Below are 21,274 nucleotides of genomic sequence, written 5' to 3'. Positions count from 1 at the left end.
CAAAACATTTTTATCTTTCAGAAGCGGTGACTTAAGTCTATGATGTGATCTTTCAAACAGAACAGCTTTGAACTGTGACATTTATTCTGACTTCAGTATTTGTTCCTATTCTAAGCTTCATACCGAAGGGGGATTTCATTTTGATTCACAGATATTCTTTTGTGGCTTAGAATGCAGTCTTTACCTTGAAGGTTTTTTTCTCCATATAAAGGCATTTTCATGGAATTTGCTCCATTAAATTTCATGACCACTTCTGAAGACAGAAAGTGTTTTATGATAACTTCATCTTTGCAACAAAGAATACATGTGAACAGGAAAGGGTTTCAGCTACTGTGGCTTCAAATATAAATAGTGGTCATTAGGCTAGTGATAACATCCATGTGAAATCATTACAGAACTTAGCCATTGGACATAGAGGGTGGAATTCTGGCCTCATTGAAGTTAATGGCAAAACTGGCTTTGACCTCCATTTAATGCTGCCAATTGAAAGGCTAACTGGGACAGTGAAGATTTGTGTGACAATTCATTTCCCCTCCTTTCACCACAGCCACCAAGTCACAGGTATCAGGTAAGCAGAGCAGCACAGGAATAAAGGGAAGATTAAAAGACAAGGCAGGTGTACCTTAAGGCCTATGCAGAGTTCAGCTGAAGTCATTGGAACTGATTGAAGGACTGGGTACTTGTGGTCTGGAATTAGCACAGTCAAGGAGAGGCTGGGGGGGCGTTAAGTAATGCTACTTTGTGAGGCTAAAGCCTAAAACAGAGGGAGGCATACATATAATCGCCAAGATGGGAAGGGAAAGGGACATGTCCCCTCAACTCCCTTCTCACTTCCCTCCTAATTCTGCCATCTTCATGCCAAGGGAGTTAAAAATGAAAAAGCTTCCTCTTTCCCTAAACATGCCCTCCTCCTGGTCCCCCGGATCAAACAATAGTTGATCTCTCCCCTTCACCTCCTAGATCATGTTGCTGTTGGCTGGCTCCTGGACATAACAGACCCCAGATCTGTAGGGAAGAAGCCTACAGCCCTTCCTCCTCCTGACCTGCTATATAGATCCCTTTCCCACATGCTCAGGGGACTAGAAAGCACCAGGAGGTGAGAGAAAGAGAGGAGGCAGGAGACCCTGGGGATGCAGTGAAGGAGAAAGTCAAAGGAGGTGGAGAACTAATGAGAACTCTCAGGGAGGGGATATATCTTTTGAAGAGACAGAAAAAATCAGCCAGATGCTTTGTGTGCTAACGGGTTAGTGTTAATAAAGGGCTTTGAAGATGAAAAGTGGTATATACGTTATATTTTTAAATGATGGATGAATATTACAACAGACATTCAGACATTCTAGAAAGTTTTGCAAAATATGCAGAACTCTTTTGAATAGTTCTAAAGAATTTGCAAACCATAAGATATTCCAATTCCTATAAAAATCTCCTTTAAAATGGCAGAGCTCTCCCAGTCCTATAAAATAAGGTAATTGTTGGGTTTCTGAGTTCTGCGTGGATGAGAAGATGTCAAGCTAGTAAGAAAAAATATTGCCTGAACTTAGTGAAAGTATGTGATGGAAATAATTCCTAAAAATACAGAAGCTTTGAGATAGATTGAAAACTGAGACGAGTTGATTTTCATTTTGTTAATTAGTTGCATTTTCAGAGTTGTCCACTTTCTACCATAATACCACAGTATTCTTGGTGCTATTTATTATGCTTTCTGTATCTTTCAGCATGTTTCCATCATGACATCCCTGACCCACAGAAGCAATTAAAGATAACTTCAAATGTTACCTGACTCTGTATTCTGAGAACTAGCCTAGCCTAAGAGTGGGAAAATCTGGGACAAAAATCATTCTGCCTAATCTTTTTGAGCCCTACAATTCCTTCTGTCCTGCAGGGTAAAATCAATTGAACACCATTAAGCTCCTATTAAAAAATATCCACCCTCATTCTGGGACTTGTGGAATTTCACTGATTTCTATTGAGATTGTCTATAGAATAGTGGCTCTCAACCTTTCCAGACTACTGTACTCCTTTCAGGAGTCTGATTTGTCCTGCATACCCTTAAGTTTCACCTCACTTAAAAACTACTTGCTTACAAAATTAGATATAAAATACAAAAGTGTCACAGCATACTATTACTGAAAAATTGCTTCCTTTCTCTTTTTTAACATATAATTATAAAATAAATCAATTGGAATATAAATATTGTACTTACATTTCATTGTACAGTATATAAATCAGTATAAACAAGTCATTGTCTATATGAAATTTTAGTTTGTACTGATTTCACTAGTGCTTTTTATGTAGCCTGCTGTAAAACGAGGCAACTATCTAGATGAGTTGTGTACCCCCACGGGTATGTGTATCCCTGGTTGAGACCCACTGCTATAGAGGGATGGGTTGTAACCCTACATACTGTACTAGCCTAAGTAAAGGGTAGAGTAGTAGAAACAGGGCAGGAAACAGTTTCAGCTCCATGAGTCACAATCTGAGCCCCGCTTCTCATTCATTCCACGGGGGTAGTAAAGTGCACCAGTCTTTTTACTGACCCAGAGTACTTCCTTCTGTGTGTCAGCTCTGCAGCCCTGGCTGGCATGTTGCTCCACCTGCTCCCCATCCCTGCCCCACACTCCTCACTTGCCAGAGTGAGGAAGGGGGAATAACAACCTGGTCGTGGCTGCTTCTCTTACTGCACATCTGTGTATAGATAGGTAATGTGAATAACCCATGCAGGGCTCTTTATATCTTTTTACTCCCCTGCATAGGTGCACAGCAGTGCTCATGACATACCCCAGAATAAGTAATTGTAGTAACGTAATTCATGTTGTTTATACCTCTCTGCATCCCAAACAAACAAAAAAGATTACAATATCCTTTTTTTATATAAAAGGATAAATAGAGCATTTTATTAACACTTTTTGCAGCAACAAAAGTGACACAGTCCACATCTTTTCATTAAACACAGCAAAAGCTATGGTCACATTTTACATCACTTTGAGGCACAGAGCAAAATATTTTTTTCCCTTAAGGTCAAGGTATGATTTGCATTTAAAAAAAGAAGAAGAAGAAACAATCCTCAAGTTGTATATTGCAATAGCAGGGCCTCCAATCACTAGCACAATACAATTAACAGATAAAAAATCCAGAATGGATTGTTACATACAATGATAATCATTTGATCTGAGTTGGGAAATGGATCACCATTGTCATTTTTAGAGCATTAAGAAGCGGTCAAGTGTTGCTAACTTTAATTTGGTTTGGTTTAATCCCAACAATCCCAAATGTCTACAACAAGCTTAATATAAAGGTACTATATAGACTAAAATATTATGCACTTTATAATGCATTGCACTTATTGCTTGGTACACTAATGTTGCAATTCTTCTTGAGTTATGCTAAGAGAAGACAAGCATAATGAAAGTAGAAGTAATGCTCTTCCTAAATCCATCACTAGTTATTTGCCACTTTGGTTTATTGTGAGGATTGTTACTTATATTCAGCATTCATTATAATTCTATTTGACAAATACATTTTTGAATTCAGGGATTTGTAAAATAACAACATTTTCTATAATTACAGTATCTTCAATAAACTTTTATCTCTTTATACAACTGTGCCACAGTATGACAAAATAGGAAAACTATCAAGAGAAGAAGGTTGATTAAATTATTTTCTGTTTCTTTCATTTAGTTCAAAATATTCTGCAAAACAAATACGTCCATTTTGTGTAGGGCTACTTGCTCATGGTAATTTTTACTTTGGATTATATGGGGGGGGGCATATATTTTTGTAGGCTCTCTCTTTTTCTTCTAAAGTGATTTGCAACCAGTACAAAGTAATTTACTATAACTAAAAATCCACTGAAGTATTTCTTGCAAAAGTTGTTTTACAGTCTGCATGAAAATTCAGATTGAACATTATACGTTGTTTTTATACTGGTTGGTAAATGTAAGGAAGAACATGACACATACTATAATTTCATTATATTCTATAAAGAATACAAATAAGAATTTGTGCCTAAACATTTGATATAAAACACCCAAATAAATTCCTTCATTTATCACAGAGTAGCCTGCAGCATGTAATCACAATAAACATACAGTAGGTCTTATCTAGTTCTTGTAGAGCATGATCCAATTCCCATTGAAGAGAACTGTATCAAACCCTTATAGATGTCTAGGACTGAATCCTTTCTTCTTGAAGAAAGTCCTTGTCTTAGACCAAACACACAATCTCTACATTTTACTGAGTAAACGTGTATACTTAACACAATCAGTTTATGATCTCTTCCAATATGGTGTAACAAATATATAAGTGCATTTTTTAAAGATCAAGTAGTTTTGGCTTTCTAAACAGACTATTAGATGTGCCAACTTAGTTGGTTAGTTGTGCTTTAATCCTTAATGATGAGCTTTAGCTCATGTATACTGAAAGTATCTAGTTGCCTCTATAGTTTTGACCAGTAAACCCTTAAAACTCTAATGTTTATAGAATGGATACACCCGAGTGAAGGTGATGACATATCACAATTCATACAGATTGCACTTTAATGGTAACCTTTTTTTAAAATAGTTAGACCTTCTTGTTTGATATGTGTTTACATGTTTATACCACATTCTTTGTGTGCAAACAATCACAATGAATTTAATCACAAACACTACAAAATATATCCAATATTGAGATTTGTTATGAATAATCTTCTCTTTCCTTATGGCTGAATGAGTCTTGGACTTCCTCTTGTACAAATTCTTCTTTCTTCTCCCAACCATTTGGCCAACCACCATTGACCTGGGTCGTAGCACCATAAGACTTAGTGGTACCATAATTTACGTAATTCTGAGTAATGTCCCCTGTCTCTTCATCAAGTTCATCTTCATGAATGAAACCACATTTCTCTTCACTTGTCTGTTCAGGGTCAGCCCAAGGTTGTTTCTCTCCCGAAGCAAATATGCCATAGAATATAACTCCTGCATAATGCACTAAAGCAGCAATAAGGAAGACATACTGCCACTCTTCACGTGTCTGTAAAGAAGAGTATTGCTACGTCAAAATAGCAGCACAGACTTGATAGCTGTTCTGAGCTGAAAGGGCTGATTAAGGCACTGAGGATGTAATTTTCAAAAGAGCCCGACTCCTGGGCATCTAACTCCCTCAGGTTCCTCTGATAATCCTAGTCTAAAAGCTCAATTTGTACAACTGCAATATATTTCTCTTACTTATTGGCTAACTTCTATAAAAATCAATGAAAAGTCACCTCCACCATCATTAATTCATATGCACAAGTTAACGTGACAAGCTAACCAAAATATCTGACCCAATACTCAGGTCTGTTTTGACTCTCTTATACTGCTGTGTGCAGTGCAAAACAACTGGAAACCCAACATATTTAGTACCCTGAGAAATATCCCTTTGCCCCAGGAATCCCGCCTGCTGGCATCTGAGGGGAAAAAAGTGTTGCTGGTGAGGTCCTGCCACTAGCTACCCTAACGTACACTATGGTCTGGACTGGCCCCTGTATTGGGGAAATGCAAAATCTGTGTCAAGCACTGCTCAGCTAGACCAAAGAATCTGGACTGTTGTTTCCAGTTCTAGGCCTCAATCCTGGAACCATTGAAAACTATGGGCAAACACCCATTGACATCAAAGAGGATAAGAGGGAGTCTCTATGAAAAATGTTAACCAGTTAATAAAGGAAAACATCACTATATTTCAGAGTATCATGAAACAAAGGCACTGCTTCCAATACATTCAGCTTTATTACCGCTTTCCCCAACACTACACTTCTTCTCTCTTCCATGAGTACTTTCAGTCACTAGACCTTGTTCTCCTTTTGTACTTTACTTTTAGTTATGAAAAGTTTCATGGACTATTTGATCTGGGAATATTTTTTAAATATTGTTTTTTAAAAATGTACAAATTCATACTTGAAATATGGGTCAATTTTGCTATTGATTTTATCTAAACAATTTAAATACTTGTTTGTGTGCCGGAAGGTGATGTTTTCCTTACTGATTACTTTAAGAGAGGGTAATAAATATCCAAATAAAAACAGTAACAGTCTGGGAAATTCAACAAAGCTGAGGAAGCCAAGGTACAGGTGACTTCTGACTCAGGTGACATACGATGAAGGTTGCTCAGAGATTTCCAGGAAGTCAAAGTACTGGATGGCTAGTAGCTAAAGCCAGAAGTTAAGGGATATGGAAAGTAAGTTTAGGAATGGGTTTTGTCTTTAATACTAGTGGAATTAAACTGCTCATCTTGAATTTAATGAGAATTATTTTGAAAACCACATTACAGCTTACCTTGTTTTTTGTCATTGCTCCAACAATTATAGGGCAAACCATTCCAGACAATGTCCCAACTCCATTAGAAATTCCCATTAAGATGCTGGCATACCTTGGGGCTATGTCCAAATGGTTGACATTGAATCCTGCAATACAAATACAAATGGGCATTCCCACCATAAAATGTGTCCATGACTATTTATATAGAGCCATTTTGGGGGTGCTTTACAGGAAAATGTGAAGTACGACATATTGAGACATATATGAGACATGAATATATGAGACAGATTCGTGTCTTTTAAGTTTAAACTGAAAACAGCTTATAAAATTATAACTGTATTTTTTCCCCCAAAAATCTGTTTTTAAAAAAATAAACTCTGAAGAGGGAAATGGAAACCACAAAATGATTAGGCTTTGGGGGAAGTTCTCAGAGAGGGACTTGCAGTGTAATTCACATCCCTTTCATGTTGTAAATTACAGATTTTGTGTGTCACTTCCTGTTACAGCCTGTATCACTTCGTCTTCATTTTCTCCACATTTCTCTTCTTGGTCACACAAAGCATCAGGGTAATGTCTGTTTTTGTGTGGGAGGGTAAGATAAGATCAATAAAAGAAGACTATTTTAAAAAGATTTCATATTTGTTTGATTTAAAAAAATGTGTTTATTTCCTGCAGCTCTAACAAGCAAATTATTTTCAAATGTAGGCTGCCACTCTTCAAGGAATCTTAAGGGGGGAAAAGTGTTTCTAGGAAGTTACAAGACACTAAAATTCCCCCAAATATTCCCCCTCGGGGTCTTACTGATCGCCATATTTGGGGTCGGGAAGGAATTTTCCTCCAGGGTAGATTGGCTGAGGCCCTGGAGGTTTTTCGCCTTCCTCCGCAGCATGGGGCAGGGATCGCTAGCAGGAGGGTTCTCTGCCAATTGAAGTCACTAAGACACAGGATTTGGGGACTTCAACAGCAGAGTCAAGGGAAGAGGTAGGGACGGTTTTGTGGCCTGCAGCATGCAGGGGGTCAGACCAGATGATCATAATGGTCCCTTCTGACCTTAAAGTCTATGAGTCTATAAACACCAAAAACATATCAAAACAGAATCTGAACACCAGGATCCCTAGGCATCGGGGGGAAAGATAGATGGTGTGGGGAGGACAACTGTTAAAAAATAAAGTATAATACATCCTTTCAGGGCACAATTTCTTACTGAAAGTTTGTGGTAAACACTGGATACACCACAAAGTTCTTTTAGTTAGGTATTTTGTTTGTTACTAGGTTTAGAGGTGTTTTACAATGATGGAATTAAGTTATGTTTCAGTAGAAGAACTAGAGCTGATAGGTCTTGCTGGATTAATGGATTTTAATGAGAGATTTGAATAAGGAGACAGTAAATGTTTAACATAAATGACCATGGAGGCTGTTCCATATATGAGGACTTGTGTGCACAAAAAGGAGTTAGGTGCCTAAGTCCCAGTTTTGGGACTACTGTGATGCACAAAACTTTTGTTAAAACCCCTATGCCTCTAACTTCAATCAGCACCTACATTTTTGCAGTAAAAGTTCCCTAGTTCCCTATGTTTCTGCTTCAGGGCATGCATACTGCTGCCTCCCTCTAGGTGTCCAGTCATCTCTCTCTCTCCTAAGCCCTAGAGTGATTCACAAACAAGGGGAAAATAGGAGTTCAGTCACCTAAATCTCATGAGGTGCCCAATCCCCATAGGCATGCTCAGAGGATACCTACTGAACTGGGCCTCAAGCAAACTCACACACAACAGCCAACGGGGGAGGGGAACTCCCTCATAAGTTTTAACCCAGTGGCTAAGGTACTCAGCTGGGAGGTGGAAGACCACCACTCTAAATCCCTCCAATGGATAAGAAGGGATTTGCTTCCTCTTCAGTGAGTGTTTTAAACACTGAGCTATGAGATAGTCTGATGTGGAAACTCCTCAGTCTCCCCTGTTGAACCTGTTCCACCATGGATAAATAATTAAAGACATTAGAATAGGGAGACTGGATCCTGGGTCTGCCACATAAGTGCTTTAGCCACTATAACAAGCTACAGAATGCTCTCTCTCTCTCTCTTGGCGCAGAAAGAGCGAGAGCACAAATGTGAAAATGACTCTATAGCCTGGTGGTTAGAGCATTCAGCTGGGAGATGAGAGATCCAGTTCCTGTGCTCCAGTGACTCTTTAATTACTTACTGAGGGTTCAACAGCAGAGACTGAGGGAGCCCCACACCAAAATATCCCATAGCCCAATGGTTAGAGCACTCGCACGAGAGAGCCCCATTTAAATCCCTTTTCCTGCTCAAGTGGATGGGAGACTTAAACCAGGGGTCTCCCCCATTCCAGGTGAATACTTTAGCCATTGGGTTAAAAGTTATGAGGGAGCTGCTGCTCCTCTCCCCATCCCACGCCAGCCTCTTACGAAAACACTGTACGTGCCTAACTGCAAGAGAAGGTTCACAGCTGAGAATTGCTAGCAGAGATAGGTTCCTATCTCCAAAACAGGGGCAGGACTTAGCACACCCCTGTCATCATCATCTCCCATTGGGTAGTTTAGGCAACTGCCTGCCTAGCATGCTGGTTTTTGTGAATTGCAGTCTAAGGTGCCTATTTCTCCCCATTCATTGGATAGGAACTTAGGTGTCAAACTCAAGCTTTGTGAATTGCGGTGATTTTCTAAGCACCTAAAAGTTACGCATTGTAATGCTGAGTGTCACGATGCCTCACTCCATTTGTGCCTGCATGGGAGAGGTTGCAAAGATGACAGTGGGAAAATGAGGCAAAGGCAGATGACCCCGGTAATGCGAAGTGCACGAGAAGGGAAGTATGAGTGCTGAGATGCAGGCAGGAATGGAGTTGTGCAGAACCTTAAAACAGAGAAAGCAGCTTCTGAATATGTACTACATCAAGAAAACAATAGCCAAAATTATTATTTTGTAATACACAGTAGAAACAACAACATGAAAACTCAAGCTAGATTGTTAGAAGGCAGATTCCAAAGCAGAATTTACAGTAATATATTTGCATTTATCTACGTGCGGGCTATATGGGGGTGAAGAATGGAAATACTTGAGCAAATATAAATATACAAGATGTCGTATTCATTATTCTTTTCTCTGAAAATGATAATAAATAACACCAGGCTGAATCCTGAGGTTCTTACTCAATTTTAATGTCACTGAGTGAAAACTGAGTGAGGACCTCACGTTATCTTTTTCTTGAGATGAAATAACTTCCCCCTATTAGCAGAAATGGTATCTTACCGGATATGGCGAATCCACTGAAGCCCACAGCGAGTACTAAGAATGAAATAGCCATTCCTTTACTATGAGAATACCCCACCACCAGAAGAAGAGTTGCTTCCATACCAAAACCTCGGGAAATAATATAAGGAAATACACATCAGCTTTAACTGCCTATTAAAAACTGCAAGCAGTAAGGTACCAGACCTGGTACTCATTTAGAATAATGAGTGAAAAAACATTTTTTTTTAAATTTCATTATTTTAGAAATGCCTCTTAATTAGAATTAGAAATTTCTTTTTCCCCCCAAGAAAGCACACACTTTTGCAATGTCAAATAACCTCTTTGTTCAGTATTTCCATACAAGCTTTTGTATGTCTCTCTTCACAGTGATCCAAATGCAGCACCTCTATTATGCAGCTGAAATTTGGCTATCTGTATTAAAGGCTGACGTGCTGCATAGGTCCTAAGTGTGAATTTCACCCTCGAACTGAAGGAGCCTCACTGTAAGGGTTATGTTCTCTTCTCATATGTCCAGTCACTAGAAATTGAGACTATAGGTATGTCTATACTTACCTCCGGGTCTGGCGGTAAGCAATCGATCTTCTGGGATCGATCCTGGAAGTGCTCACCGTCGACGCCGGTACTCCTGCTCCACGAGAGGAGTACGCGGAGTTGATGGGAGAGCCTGCCTGCCACATCTGGACCCGCAGTAAGTTCAAACTAAGGTACTTCGACTTCAGCTATGTTATTCACGTAGCTGAAGTTGCGTATCTTATTTCGAAGTGGGGGGTTAGTGTGGACCAGGCCTATGAGTAATGCAAAGAGCATATAACAACTTTTCAAGGGAATGCAGAAGTATACAGTAGATGGCTAAAAATTACACACACTGAGTGAATTTTCCCCCCTACTTAATTATTCACTTAGACTCTATCTGCAATTGTAGAGGTCAATAATGTGATAGTTTATTTATTTTTATGTATTCAGCTATTTGAATAATGTTGTTTGGTGCACACTGAATTGTTGGGAAGCCCTATACCTTAATCTACTGTGAGTAACGTCAAATAGCTGTAAGAAGTCTTAGACTAGAATTCTGCCTATTTCCCATTTCATACATTGTGTGAATTTTTCTAATGTCTCCCTATTAAAGCCTCTGCTTTGTAATCTTTTTGTAATGGCTACCACATGTCTACATCAGAAGGGGTTGAATTTCAGTGAGGAGAAACTGGGCAGACAGGAGGAAATAAAACAAGCATTTGTAGGGGAAAGACATGTATGAAACCTTCATCCCAGGGTGGTAACCACCACTCCTTCAGTAAAATTCTGTGTGTCCCAGAAGGCATGAAGAAAAAAGAGGGAGGATCAAGGAGTGGCAAAGGAACCTGAGAAAGAAACTCTACTGGGCATCTTGTGCCAGATTTTCAGAGGTATTTGATGCCTACAGATGTGGATAGGCCTGATGGGATTTCAAAAGTTCCTTAGCAGATTAGTCACCAAACCCTCCTTGATTTCAATGACACTTGGGTACTTAACCTCCTCAGACATTTTGAAAATCTCACTAGGCACTATCTGCACCTTTAAATATCTAACTGTCCCCTTGTCCTTCCTAATAATCTCCCCAGTGAGTGAAATAAGAAGGCATAAGAATTATATCTCTGCTTGGAGGTCACCTTCAGTTAGTAACCACATTTGTTTAATAGCCACATCTTTATCATACAAGTGAAAGTAATACTTAATATAGCCACGGCTCCTAAATGCACATATGCGATTTATTTATGGGCTATATTCTAAATCACATTCAAGGTATATGGGAAACCTCTAAATAAGGTAGAGTGACTTACCTCCACAATTCATTATCTTTCTCACCAGAGTGGTTGAAAGAATTTGCCTGCTTCTTAGGAAATCTGCAATCTGTCCCCCGATAGGCACAATAATGGTCATCACTAAATGCGGCACAGCAGATAACATACCCACCTAAAATAATGACAAATGGGAAGTGTTGGCACCATAATAAAATATTGATTTATCATTTTCTGAAGCATCAGGCAATCAACAACTACTTAATTGATTCTCTACAAGTTCAGAGTAGGTGTTTAAAGCAGGCATCTTGATTTATTTTATTAAATGACTGAAATGTGACAATGTGCATGATTGTAACTTGCCATTTTCTTTTCTAAAGGATAGCCAAGACAAACTGGGAATCATGCACAGAACTCTAAGTATTAAACATTACAGGATACAGATCAATAGGTAAATTAAGTCAGGGGTTTTCAGAACTAAAAAACATCAGGAAGCACAGAGGTCCTGGATCTACATTCCTTGAACTTTCAAACTCCTGTTAAGGCCAGTGGAACTTTGTAATGTACAAGGAATTGAGGATCAGGCCCAGAATACTCCATGTTTAGAAATCATATGTAAGCTACACACTAATAACACACTCAGATGTAAATCAGTGGTATTTTTCTGACGATTCGCTCATACACACACTAACCTTCACAGAAAATCCTTCACTGAAAATACATAATAAATTACACTGGTCTACAATTTTTGAGAAGTCTGCTTCAGAGATAAAATGTGCTATTTATTATGTATTTTGATGTGCTGAATTCAAATATGACAATTAAAACAACTGATTGGCTACTGTTTCTAAGATATTTAAGTTTTTACATTTTATGTCTATATATATTGTGTAGATAGTAGAGTTTTAATCATAAATTGTAAACCTAGGTCTTTTCGTGTGTTAATGGTTGCTTTACATGACAATATTTCACCTGTCTTGTTTATGTAACACTTTAAAAATCAGCAAAAGGGTTATATAAATAAAATTGATTATGAAACAAAAGACAAAAAACTATTATGTACATAGTTTAGTCCTCTTCAGTGTCTACTCGGCGCTTCTTGGCTTGTCTCTTGTATTCATTAAATGGAGCATCTCTTGTCACTGTCCAGCAATAGTCTGCAAGCATTGATGGGCTCCATTTGCCCTGATAGCGTTTCTCCATTGTTGCAATGTCCTGGTGAAATCGGTCGCCGTGCTCGTCGCTCACTGCTCCGCAGTTCGGTGGAAAAAAATCTAGATGAGAGTGCAAAAAATGTATCTTTAGTGACATGTTGCAACCCAGGCTTTTGTATGCCTTGAGGAGGTTTTCCACCAACAACCTGTAGTTGTCTGTCTTGTTGTTTCCGGGAAAATTTATTGCCACTAACTGGAAGGCTTTCCATGCCATCTTTTCCTTGCCACGCAGTGCATGGTCAAATACATCATCTCGAAGAAGTTCACGAATCTGAGGACCAACAAAGACACCTTTCTTTATCTTAGCTTCACTTAACCTTGGAAATTTTCCACGGAGGTACTTGAAAGCTGCTTGTGTTTTGTCAATGGCCTTGACAAAGTTCTTCATCAGACCCAGCTTGATGTGTAAGGATGGTAACAAAATCTTCCTTGATTCAACAAGTGGTGGATGCTGAACACTTTTCCTCCCAGGCTCCAATGACTGTCGGAGTGGCCAATCTTTCTTGATGTAGTGGGAATCTCTTGCACGACTATCCCATTCATAGAGAAAACAGCAATACTATGTGTATTCAGTCTGCAGACCAAGCAAGAGAGCAACAACCTTCAAATCGCCACAAAGCTGCCACTGATGTTGGTCATAGTTTATGCACCTCAAAAGTTGTTTCATGTTGTCATAGGTTTCCTTCATATGGACTGCATGACCAACTGGAATTGATGGCAAAACATTGCCATTATGCAGTAAAACAGCTTTAAGACTTGTCTTCAATGAACCATCTGGATCGTGAACGATGTTGAGGGCTGCCATCACACCATCGATATTGTTGCAGGCTACAAGATCACCTTCCCTGAAGAAGAATGGGACAAGATCCTTTGTCACGGAACATGAAAACCCCAACATCACCTGCCAGGAGATTCCACTGCTGTAGTCTGGAGCCCAACAGCTCTGCCTTACTCTTGGGTAGTTCCAAATCCCTGACAAGGTCATTCAGTTCACCTTGTGTTATGAGGTGTGGTTCAGAGGAGGAGGATGGGAGAAAATGTGGGTCCTGTGACATTGATGGTTCAGGACCAGAAGTTTCATCCTCTTCCTCTTCCTCGTCTGACTCAAGTGAGAATGATTCTGGTGCATCAGGAACCGGCAGTCCTTCTCCGTGGGGTACTGGGCGTATAGCTGATGGAATGTTTGGATAATGCACAGTCCACTTTTTCTTCTTTGATACACCTTTCCCAACTGGAGGCACCATGCAGTTTGCCGGTATGATCTGTTGGCTCTCTCCAAATCATTGGCACTGCAAAAGGCATAGATTTCCTTTTCCTGTTCAACCACTGGCGAAGAGTTGTTGCACAAGTGTTGCAGCATATGTGTGGGGCCCACCTCTTGTCCTGATTTCCAATTTTGCAGCCAAAATAAAGGTGAGAGGCTTTCTTAACCATAGCGGTTATTGTGACGTTGTGCAGTCTATATGGTTTTATAAAAACTTGATAATAAGTCAATATAATGTAACTGGGATAGTTTTAGAGAAAATACGGTAATAAGTGAATGTAACGTAACTGGGATATGCTTCATGCAAAAGGTCTCTTGTAAGGTATCATTACAAAGCTTATAATCTACTGAGTATGATCATCTGATTTGTATAAATGTACCACTCTTGTATCTAAAACTAGAAATATAAAATGTAATTCTGAGGGCCTATTGTAATTGTGTAAAGTGTGGACCATTAATGATGGTTTGGAATCTTGATGACTCCCATTGTCTGCAGATGGCTGTATTTACCTGTGAGTCTTCCTGTATATGTGTGTGCTGGCAAGTGAGTAATGAAGTCTTGCAGTGACATGTAATCATGTCACCTGAACTGGAATCCATTTTTAACCTGGTGCTTTTCCAGTGAGGGGGGGTGGAAACCCAGAGGGACAAAGGGTTCCCGCCTTATGCAAAAGATATATAAAGGGGGGAAGAGAACAGAGAGAGAGAGAGGAGCCATCATGAAGAATCCCCTAGCTATCACCTGAGCTGCAACAAGAGCTGTACCAGGGGAAAGAATTGTGCCCAGGCCTGGAAGGTGTCCAGTCTGAGAAAAACTTACTGAAACATCTCTGAGGGTGAGATTATCTGTATTTAGTTTGATTAGACATAGATTTGCGCATTTTATTTTATTTTGCTTGGTGACTTACTTTGTTCTGTCTGTTACTACTTTGAACCACTTAAATCCTACTGTCTGTATTTAATAAAATCACTTTCTATTTAGTAATTCACTCAGAGTATGTATTAATACCTGGGGGAGCAAACAACTGTGCATATCTCTCTATCAGTGTTATAGAGGGCGAACAATTTATGAGTTTACTCTGCATAAGCTTTATGCAGGGTAAAACGGATTTATTTGGGTTTAGACCCCATTGGGAGTTGGGCATCTGAGTGCTAAAGACAAGCACACTACTGTGAGCTGTTTTCAGGTAAACTTGCAGCTTTGGGACAAGTGATTCACACCCTGGGTCTGTGTTGGAGCCAGACGGGAGTGTCTGGCTCAGCAAGACAGGGTGCTGGAGTCCTGAGCTGGCAGGGAAAACAGAAGCAGGGGTAGGCTTTGCACATCGGGTGGCAGCTCCCAAGGGGGTTTCTGTGATCCAACCCGTCACAGTTATACTGTGCTTTTGTGATGCAAAAGTCACTTCACCACAAACATAGCAGAAGTTATGTGCACTGTTCACACAAGTACGAGGCATCTCTGCTCACTTTGGCTAAACAGAAATGTGTCCCTTTGCAAAATCAAACACTGACAAATAAGAGAGCACGACACTGTATGATTTCTAGAGCTAATATAGGGCAATTTGTTCAGCAGAGTGATGTAAGCTTCATTATGATTACATCATCCATGACTTCTAGGAATAACATGATGCAATTCATATCATATATGACGCAATACCAGCTTCAGATTGCATCATTCATTGTTTTGCCTAAAAAGCAAGTACTGTCCAAACCCAGTCATAGATTTATTCATAGATCCAGTCAAAGATGTATATTAGTAATTTCTGGTTTAAATTGAGATCCCTTCCCTTTATAACTCACTTATCCTTCGCCATTCCCAAGTCAAGGGTCATATATACTGACCCAATAGCATATCTTGAAAACTAGAGCCAATCAACAATTTTAAGCATCATTTTCGTTCTCAGTGACCCAGAATTAGTAAAGTTTGACTACATTTATTTCAGAAGCATTTTGGCTGTAGAGCAGTTTTATGTATGCCAAGGATAATATTCAAAATGAGGTTATGTTGGGGAACAGCATTTCTGTAGTACCTTTTACAAAATGCACTATGATCGAAGGCAGAAAATGATCTCCTTTTTCTATCTTAAGTGTGAAATTCTGTATTTTGCTGTAGTTTACAAGATAGAAGTCTAATCAGATGGCCAGATTCAGCCCTGCTGAAAGCAGGTGTTACTCCAATTTAGTCAGATATTTAGAATAGGAAGTAGCTGCAGTATTTCAGGTACCACTATACGATACTGTAGGTAAATGTTGGCTTTTCGGTTGCAACCACTGTCCGTAAACAAACTCCATTTGAGGGAGCTAAAATATTGGTCCTCATGCCAAAAATATTTTTCTAAGTTTACAATAGGCAGACCATTGTTTGAATATCTAGCTCTTAAAATAATTTTGGGGGATGAAATGTTAAGACTAACTCTATATGAAATGACCATTCTAATCATATGCCCAATAGAAGAGGTTTCTTTAGAAACATAAACTAAAAAAAAAGTTCTTAGAATACCCCCAGCTAGACTAATTTTCTTAACCCAGAATATTGAATAGTACATAGCTTCACATGAAGACTAACATTTAAATTTCCAGATTAATTTATCTGCTGTACTAGAACAAGTAAAACATGATAAGCAGCCATGTTGCTTGTTCATCAGTGAATGGAAAGGGCACAATGGATTTTAACTAGAACTTCTAATATTGCCTCCTCTGTGAAAAAGTTAGAAGCAGTGCTAAATTCCCATAGACCATTCACACTTTTCTTTGACGCTGCAATATTGTAGAATGTATATTAAGGAAGGGGTGGAATCAAAACCAGTTTTTAGAGGTGGGAAGAGAGTTGATCAGAATCCAATCTTGGATCTGGACCTGAATTTCACCCTTGGTCCCTTTCTCTGTGTGATGGCTAAACCCAAAACTGAATCTGAATTTTGAGAGAGGTTTTTAAGGTCAGGCTTGACAAAGCCCTGGCTGGGATGATTTAGTTGGGGATTGGTCCTGCTTTGAGCAGGGGATTGGACTAGATGACCTCCTGATATTCTATGAGAGTGAGTGGTGCAGAATCCAGATATTAATTTTGCAGCTCATGCCCATCTCTGACTTCTGAATGCCATAACATAATTGTGATTGTATCCTATAATACTCTAACAATTCTGTGGCTACCTAGAGTTTTCCGGATGTCAATATGCTGCACACCATAGACAGTTGGACCTTCATAGTAACAACATGGATAGAATTTAGATCTTCCTGCACCAAAACCTCAGATCCCTACCACTTGACCTAGGAAAAATTTCTGTTCGCTCTTTGCAGCCAGGGCCGTCTCCAGGCACCAGCCTTCGAGGCCCTCCTCCCAGCGCTCCAGCCGGTCGGGGAGAGCGGGGCCACGGCAGCGCTCGGCGCCCTCCCCTGCCGCGATCCCCGCCGGGGGGCAGCAGGAGGCTTTTTTGCCTGGGGCGGCAAAAAAGCCAGAGCCGGCCCTGTTTGCAGCATAGGACCTAAGACACACAGGTGATAAATTATTATTCCATCTATCTAATGTGCAAATCAAGGGCCTGATCTGCTCACTGAATTCCATGGAAAGACTGCTTTGGATCAGTCCTTATTGGTCAGATTGTGCCACTGATCCATGCAAGGGGTGATACATAACTCCATCAACCTCAGGGAGAATGGGAGGTGCAATTCTTGGTCCCCATTATTACCAGTGTACTCTCCAGACCAGGGCAGGGAGGTGGAAGGGGATGGTCCTACTTTCCCCCCCAACTTTCCCCACAGTCTTGGGGGCACCATGCTCTCTGGGGGGTGCACTGACAGACTGCAGTTGTGATGGGCCTTTGTGCAGTCTACATGGGAGAGGCACTTTGTATGCTCCACCCCCAAACACCAGTGCAAAGTCCTGTTCCAAGATGGCTCCAGACAGATCACTATAAACTATTTCCTCTTAAAAAAATTTAGTGAGTGCACTATGTGTAAATTTTAGCCTAATCAAAAGGATACAATCCCTTTTCAGTTTTGTCCTTTCACTCACATATGCTGGTACATAAAAGGAATGGTGACTTTCTGCACTGGAGAGGAGCATCAAGAATTATAAAACACGGGGAAATATGTGCATTACAATTTTCCCTCTCCAAGTAAATATCTACAAACATGATTCTTCAGTTATTGCTACTTAAAATATATGCTGTTACATTATGATTAAATACCTTGCTTATTTCAAACCCAAACACCTCTTCAAAGTAAGCAGGCTGACTAATAAGCAGCAAATAAAAAGTCCAGCTTCTACAGAAGTTTGCAACAATTATTGCATAGACAGGCATAGAAGTAAAAAATTTTTTCCATGGAGTCTTGTATTTCTGAAATGTGGAAAGAAAAGCCCAGTTAATATTTTCTTGGTTAACAAATATTAAGCTTCCCTTAGCATACATGCTATTTTAGCCACTGTTCAAGGGAACAGGTGCTTAACTTTACACGAGTAGTTCCATTGGCTTTAATGTTCATAAAGTAAAATATATGCATAAGTATGTGGAGGATCAAAGACTTAGCATAGAAACCTGAGCAAATGGACAGATGTCTACAATAGTATTCAGTGAAGCAACTCAAATTTACTCAATACTGTCATTCATTTCCATTCTTCTTGTACAAATACTATGCAAAAATCTCATTCAATCTCTGCAAGTATGATTAGAACCAGTCATAAGTAATATAGCAATGTCAGGTAGTTATGCTATCATTAAGGGCAGTTGGCTTTTCCATTGTAAAGTTTGGGACATATGCTCAGCTGGTGTAAATGAGCATAGCTCCAGTGAAGTCACCAGCTGAGAATCTAGCTCTGTATTTTGAACCCTATTTAAATTGCCTGTATAGTTTCATTATGACATTCTGGAAATTTCTTTAAACAACGTCACAGCTGAAGCACCACTTTGTTCTAGTTTTTTAAAATAATACATTTTGACCAATATAGGCTGATGGAGGAGGGAGAGGGGAGAGAATTTAGAGTTGCTGAAAGTTTACAGATTTCAACACTGCAACCCTACAGCATCCCACGCCCAGATCCACAAAGGTATTTAGACACCTAAACTCCAGACTTAGGCACCTAAGTCCCAATATTAGGCAACGCTGTGATCCACCAAATTCCTGCTTCACTGCTACCAATCTCTGTAGGTACCTAAACTCACTCAGCACCTAAGTGTTCAAGGTAAAAGTTCCCTCAGCACCTAAGTTTCTGCCTCTGGGTATATGCACTGCCACCTCACTCTAGGCTTTCAAACACCTATCTCCTACCTAAGTCCCCAAATGATCCAGGACCGAGGAGAAGATAGGCAGAGGAGTCCATCTCACTCTTAGGGCCCAATCTGGCAGGCATGCTCAGTGACTACCTACCAGACTGGGTCCCATTGAAAATCTGGCAGGTGGTCCCCACCTTATGACATTTAGCTCAGTGGTTAGCGCACTCAGCTAGGGATGTTAGAGACTTAGATTCTATTCTGCCTCCACCATTGTCTGAGGAACAGAAAACAATTTAAAGAGGGATCTCTACACACGTCTCCGGAGAGTGTTCTAACCACCAGGTTAGGGGGAATTCTGATATAGGGCTCTTTCAATTTCTGCAGAGATTACTACCCAGGCCCCCAGCAAGATTTGAACCTTCCACTCCTACCTTTCAAGACCACACCTCTAACCCTCTGAACTACAGAGCTTTGCCTGTTACAGCAATTCCACATTGGATAAAGACTTAAATAGTCATTGGGCCAGAGCGACAGAATGACTCTATAGCCTGATGATTAGGGCACACACCTGCTCCAATGGCTCTTTAATTAGTTAAACTCAGTGGAGCACCTTCAACAGGAGAGTTTGAGGGTTCCCCATTAGACTGTCCCATAGCTCTATAATTAATGTGTGCCTCTGAGTGTGTGTGAGCTCCTTGTTCAAATCCTGGTTCTCCCCTCAGGCAGAGGGGGAAATTGAACCTTGGTTTCCTATGTCCCAGGGGAGTGCACCAAACCAACCTCCTCCTCCTGCCATAGTATGTGGAATGAGTAGGCACCTAACTCATTCTTACAAGAAACAACTTAGGCACCTAAGTCACCTGACTCCAGGAGAGGGGCTCCTCATTGTGTATTGTATGCAGATGCAGTAGGCATCTAATTCTTGGCAGGGTTTAGGACACACCCCTCCCCTCAGCATCTCCCATTGGTTAATCTAGGTGGCTCCCTACCTAGTATGTTGGCTTTTGTGGATCATATGCTTAAGTGACTGTCTCTCTGCATGCATTGTATAAGGAGGCTAGGCACACAGCTCAGGCTTTGTGGATCACACGGTTGTTCCTGTGATTTTTCTAGGCATTGTGATGCTCACTATCACAACATTTAAGTCCTTTTGTTGATCCAGGCCCGAGTAACTTGACTGGAGCTCCACATTGGCCCAGGTTTCTTCCTGTCTGTGTGGATCCAACTGCTGAATCTGGCTGTATAGCAGTATATGGAAATTACTTCAAAGAGGTTTCCTGGGTGCAGCTGAGGGTAAGATTAGGTCTATTATGTCTTGAAAACTGGCATGGTTCCAAAGGGAAGTGGTGAAATTCACTCTAATACACAGAGTATGTGCAATGACCTGTGCACCTATTAAATTCCACTTACGATCCTTAATTGTGAGGAGGACCTGGTGAATGCCCTGGGAAGAATGTCATACTGCACATATCAAAAGAAATTAAGCCATTAATACAGACTAATCACTTCCAAATATAATTTTGAATCCAGTTTTGAATAATGAAAGTACAAATACATGAAACAGGAAATCTCCAGCTCAAACCTGAGCAGAATATACTGACTTCTCTTTAAATAATATTTGCCCAAGCCTTAGATATTGTGTTTAGAATTTCAATCTGGTGTAAATTTCTCTCGTCAAGCATGAGATTTTCAAAAGCACCTATGTCATTGAGAAGCACAAGTAGCACTGAATTTCCAACTGGATACTACAGCTGTCAACAGTGGATCAAAGCTCAAAGGTCTTGATCATGGGAAAAGTGGCCTAAGCCTGTGCTCAATCACAGCAAATGGTCTGATCCAATTAGAAAACACTATTAAGAGAGATCTCTGGGAATCAGTGATAAAGGAAGGTAGGAAGGGTAATAGAGGAGGCTAGAAAGCTAAGAAACAAATAGCAAAGTCTGATTTTCCTTAGTTAGCATTTGTAAAGCTATTTCTTTAAACTTTTTTAGAAATTAAAGGAATGGGAAAGTGCTCATTTTGCATGGCAGGTTTACTTAATGGCTGTTAGAAATGTCTCCATGTCATACCAGACTTCACAGGGTTCTCTGAGATGTAAACCTGTATAGGACAATCTCAAATTACACAGGGCCCAAAAGGCTGTTCATTGAAAGGATGTTTATTATAACTGGAAAGGTCCTCGTGATTCCACTAGAGTCTTTCTTCTTGAAATCAACCTTAGGTAATGAAGTTACAATTGTTTCTCAAAGCTGTGGCAAGGTGAGAACTATT

At 40.0% G+C, this 21,274-nt stretch overlaps 1 protein-coding gene across 1 annotated transcript in view; it reads right to left on the bottom strand.

The window, feature by feature from the left end:
* Positions 1 to 2,851: 2,851 nt before the first annotated feature.
* The window catches only part of SLC17A6 (solute carrier family 17 member 6), a 54,559-nt gene continuing 36,136 nt past the window's right edge, over positions 2,852 to 21,274 (bottom strand). Inside the window, exons 8-12 of the mRNA XM_034769812.1 lie at positions 17,981 to 18,130; positions 11,358 to 11,490; positions 9,538 to 9,648; positions 6,291 to 6,418; positions 2,852 to 5,010 (exon numbers count right to left, since the gene is read on the bottom strand). Coding sequence (XP_034625703.1) covers positions 4,675 to 5,010; positions 6,291 to 6,418; positions 9,538 to 9,648; positions 11,358 to 11,490; positions 17,981 to 18,130 — 858 coding nt within the window. The 3' untranslated portion in view covers positions 2,852 to 4,674. The remainder of the gene's footprint in view (positions 5,011 to 6,290; positions 6,419 to 9,537; positions 9,649 to 11,357; positions 11,491 to 17,980; positions 18,131 to 21,274) is intronic.

Source organism: Trachemys scripta, chromosome 4, assembly GCF_013100865.1.
Source record: "Trachemys scripta elegans isolate TJP31775 chromosome 4, CAS_Tse_1.0, whole genome shotgun sequence".
NCBI classification, from domain to species: domain Eukaryota; kingdom Metazoa; phylum Chordata; order Testudines; family Emydidae; genus Trachemys; species Trachemys scripta.
The sequence above is the reverse complement of the archived record's forward strand: the minus strand, read 5'-3'. Positions and strand labels throughout refer to the sequence as shown.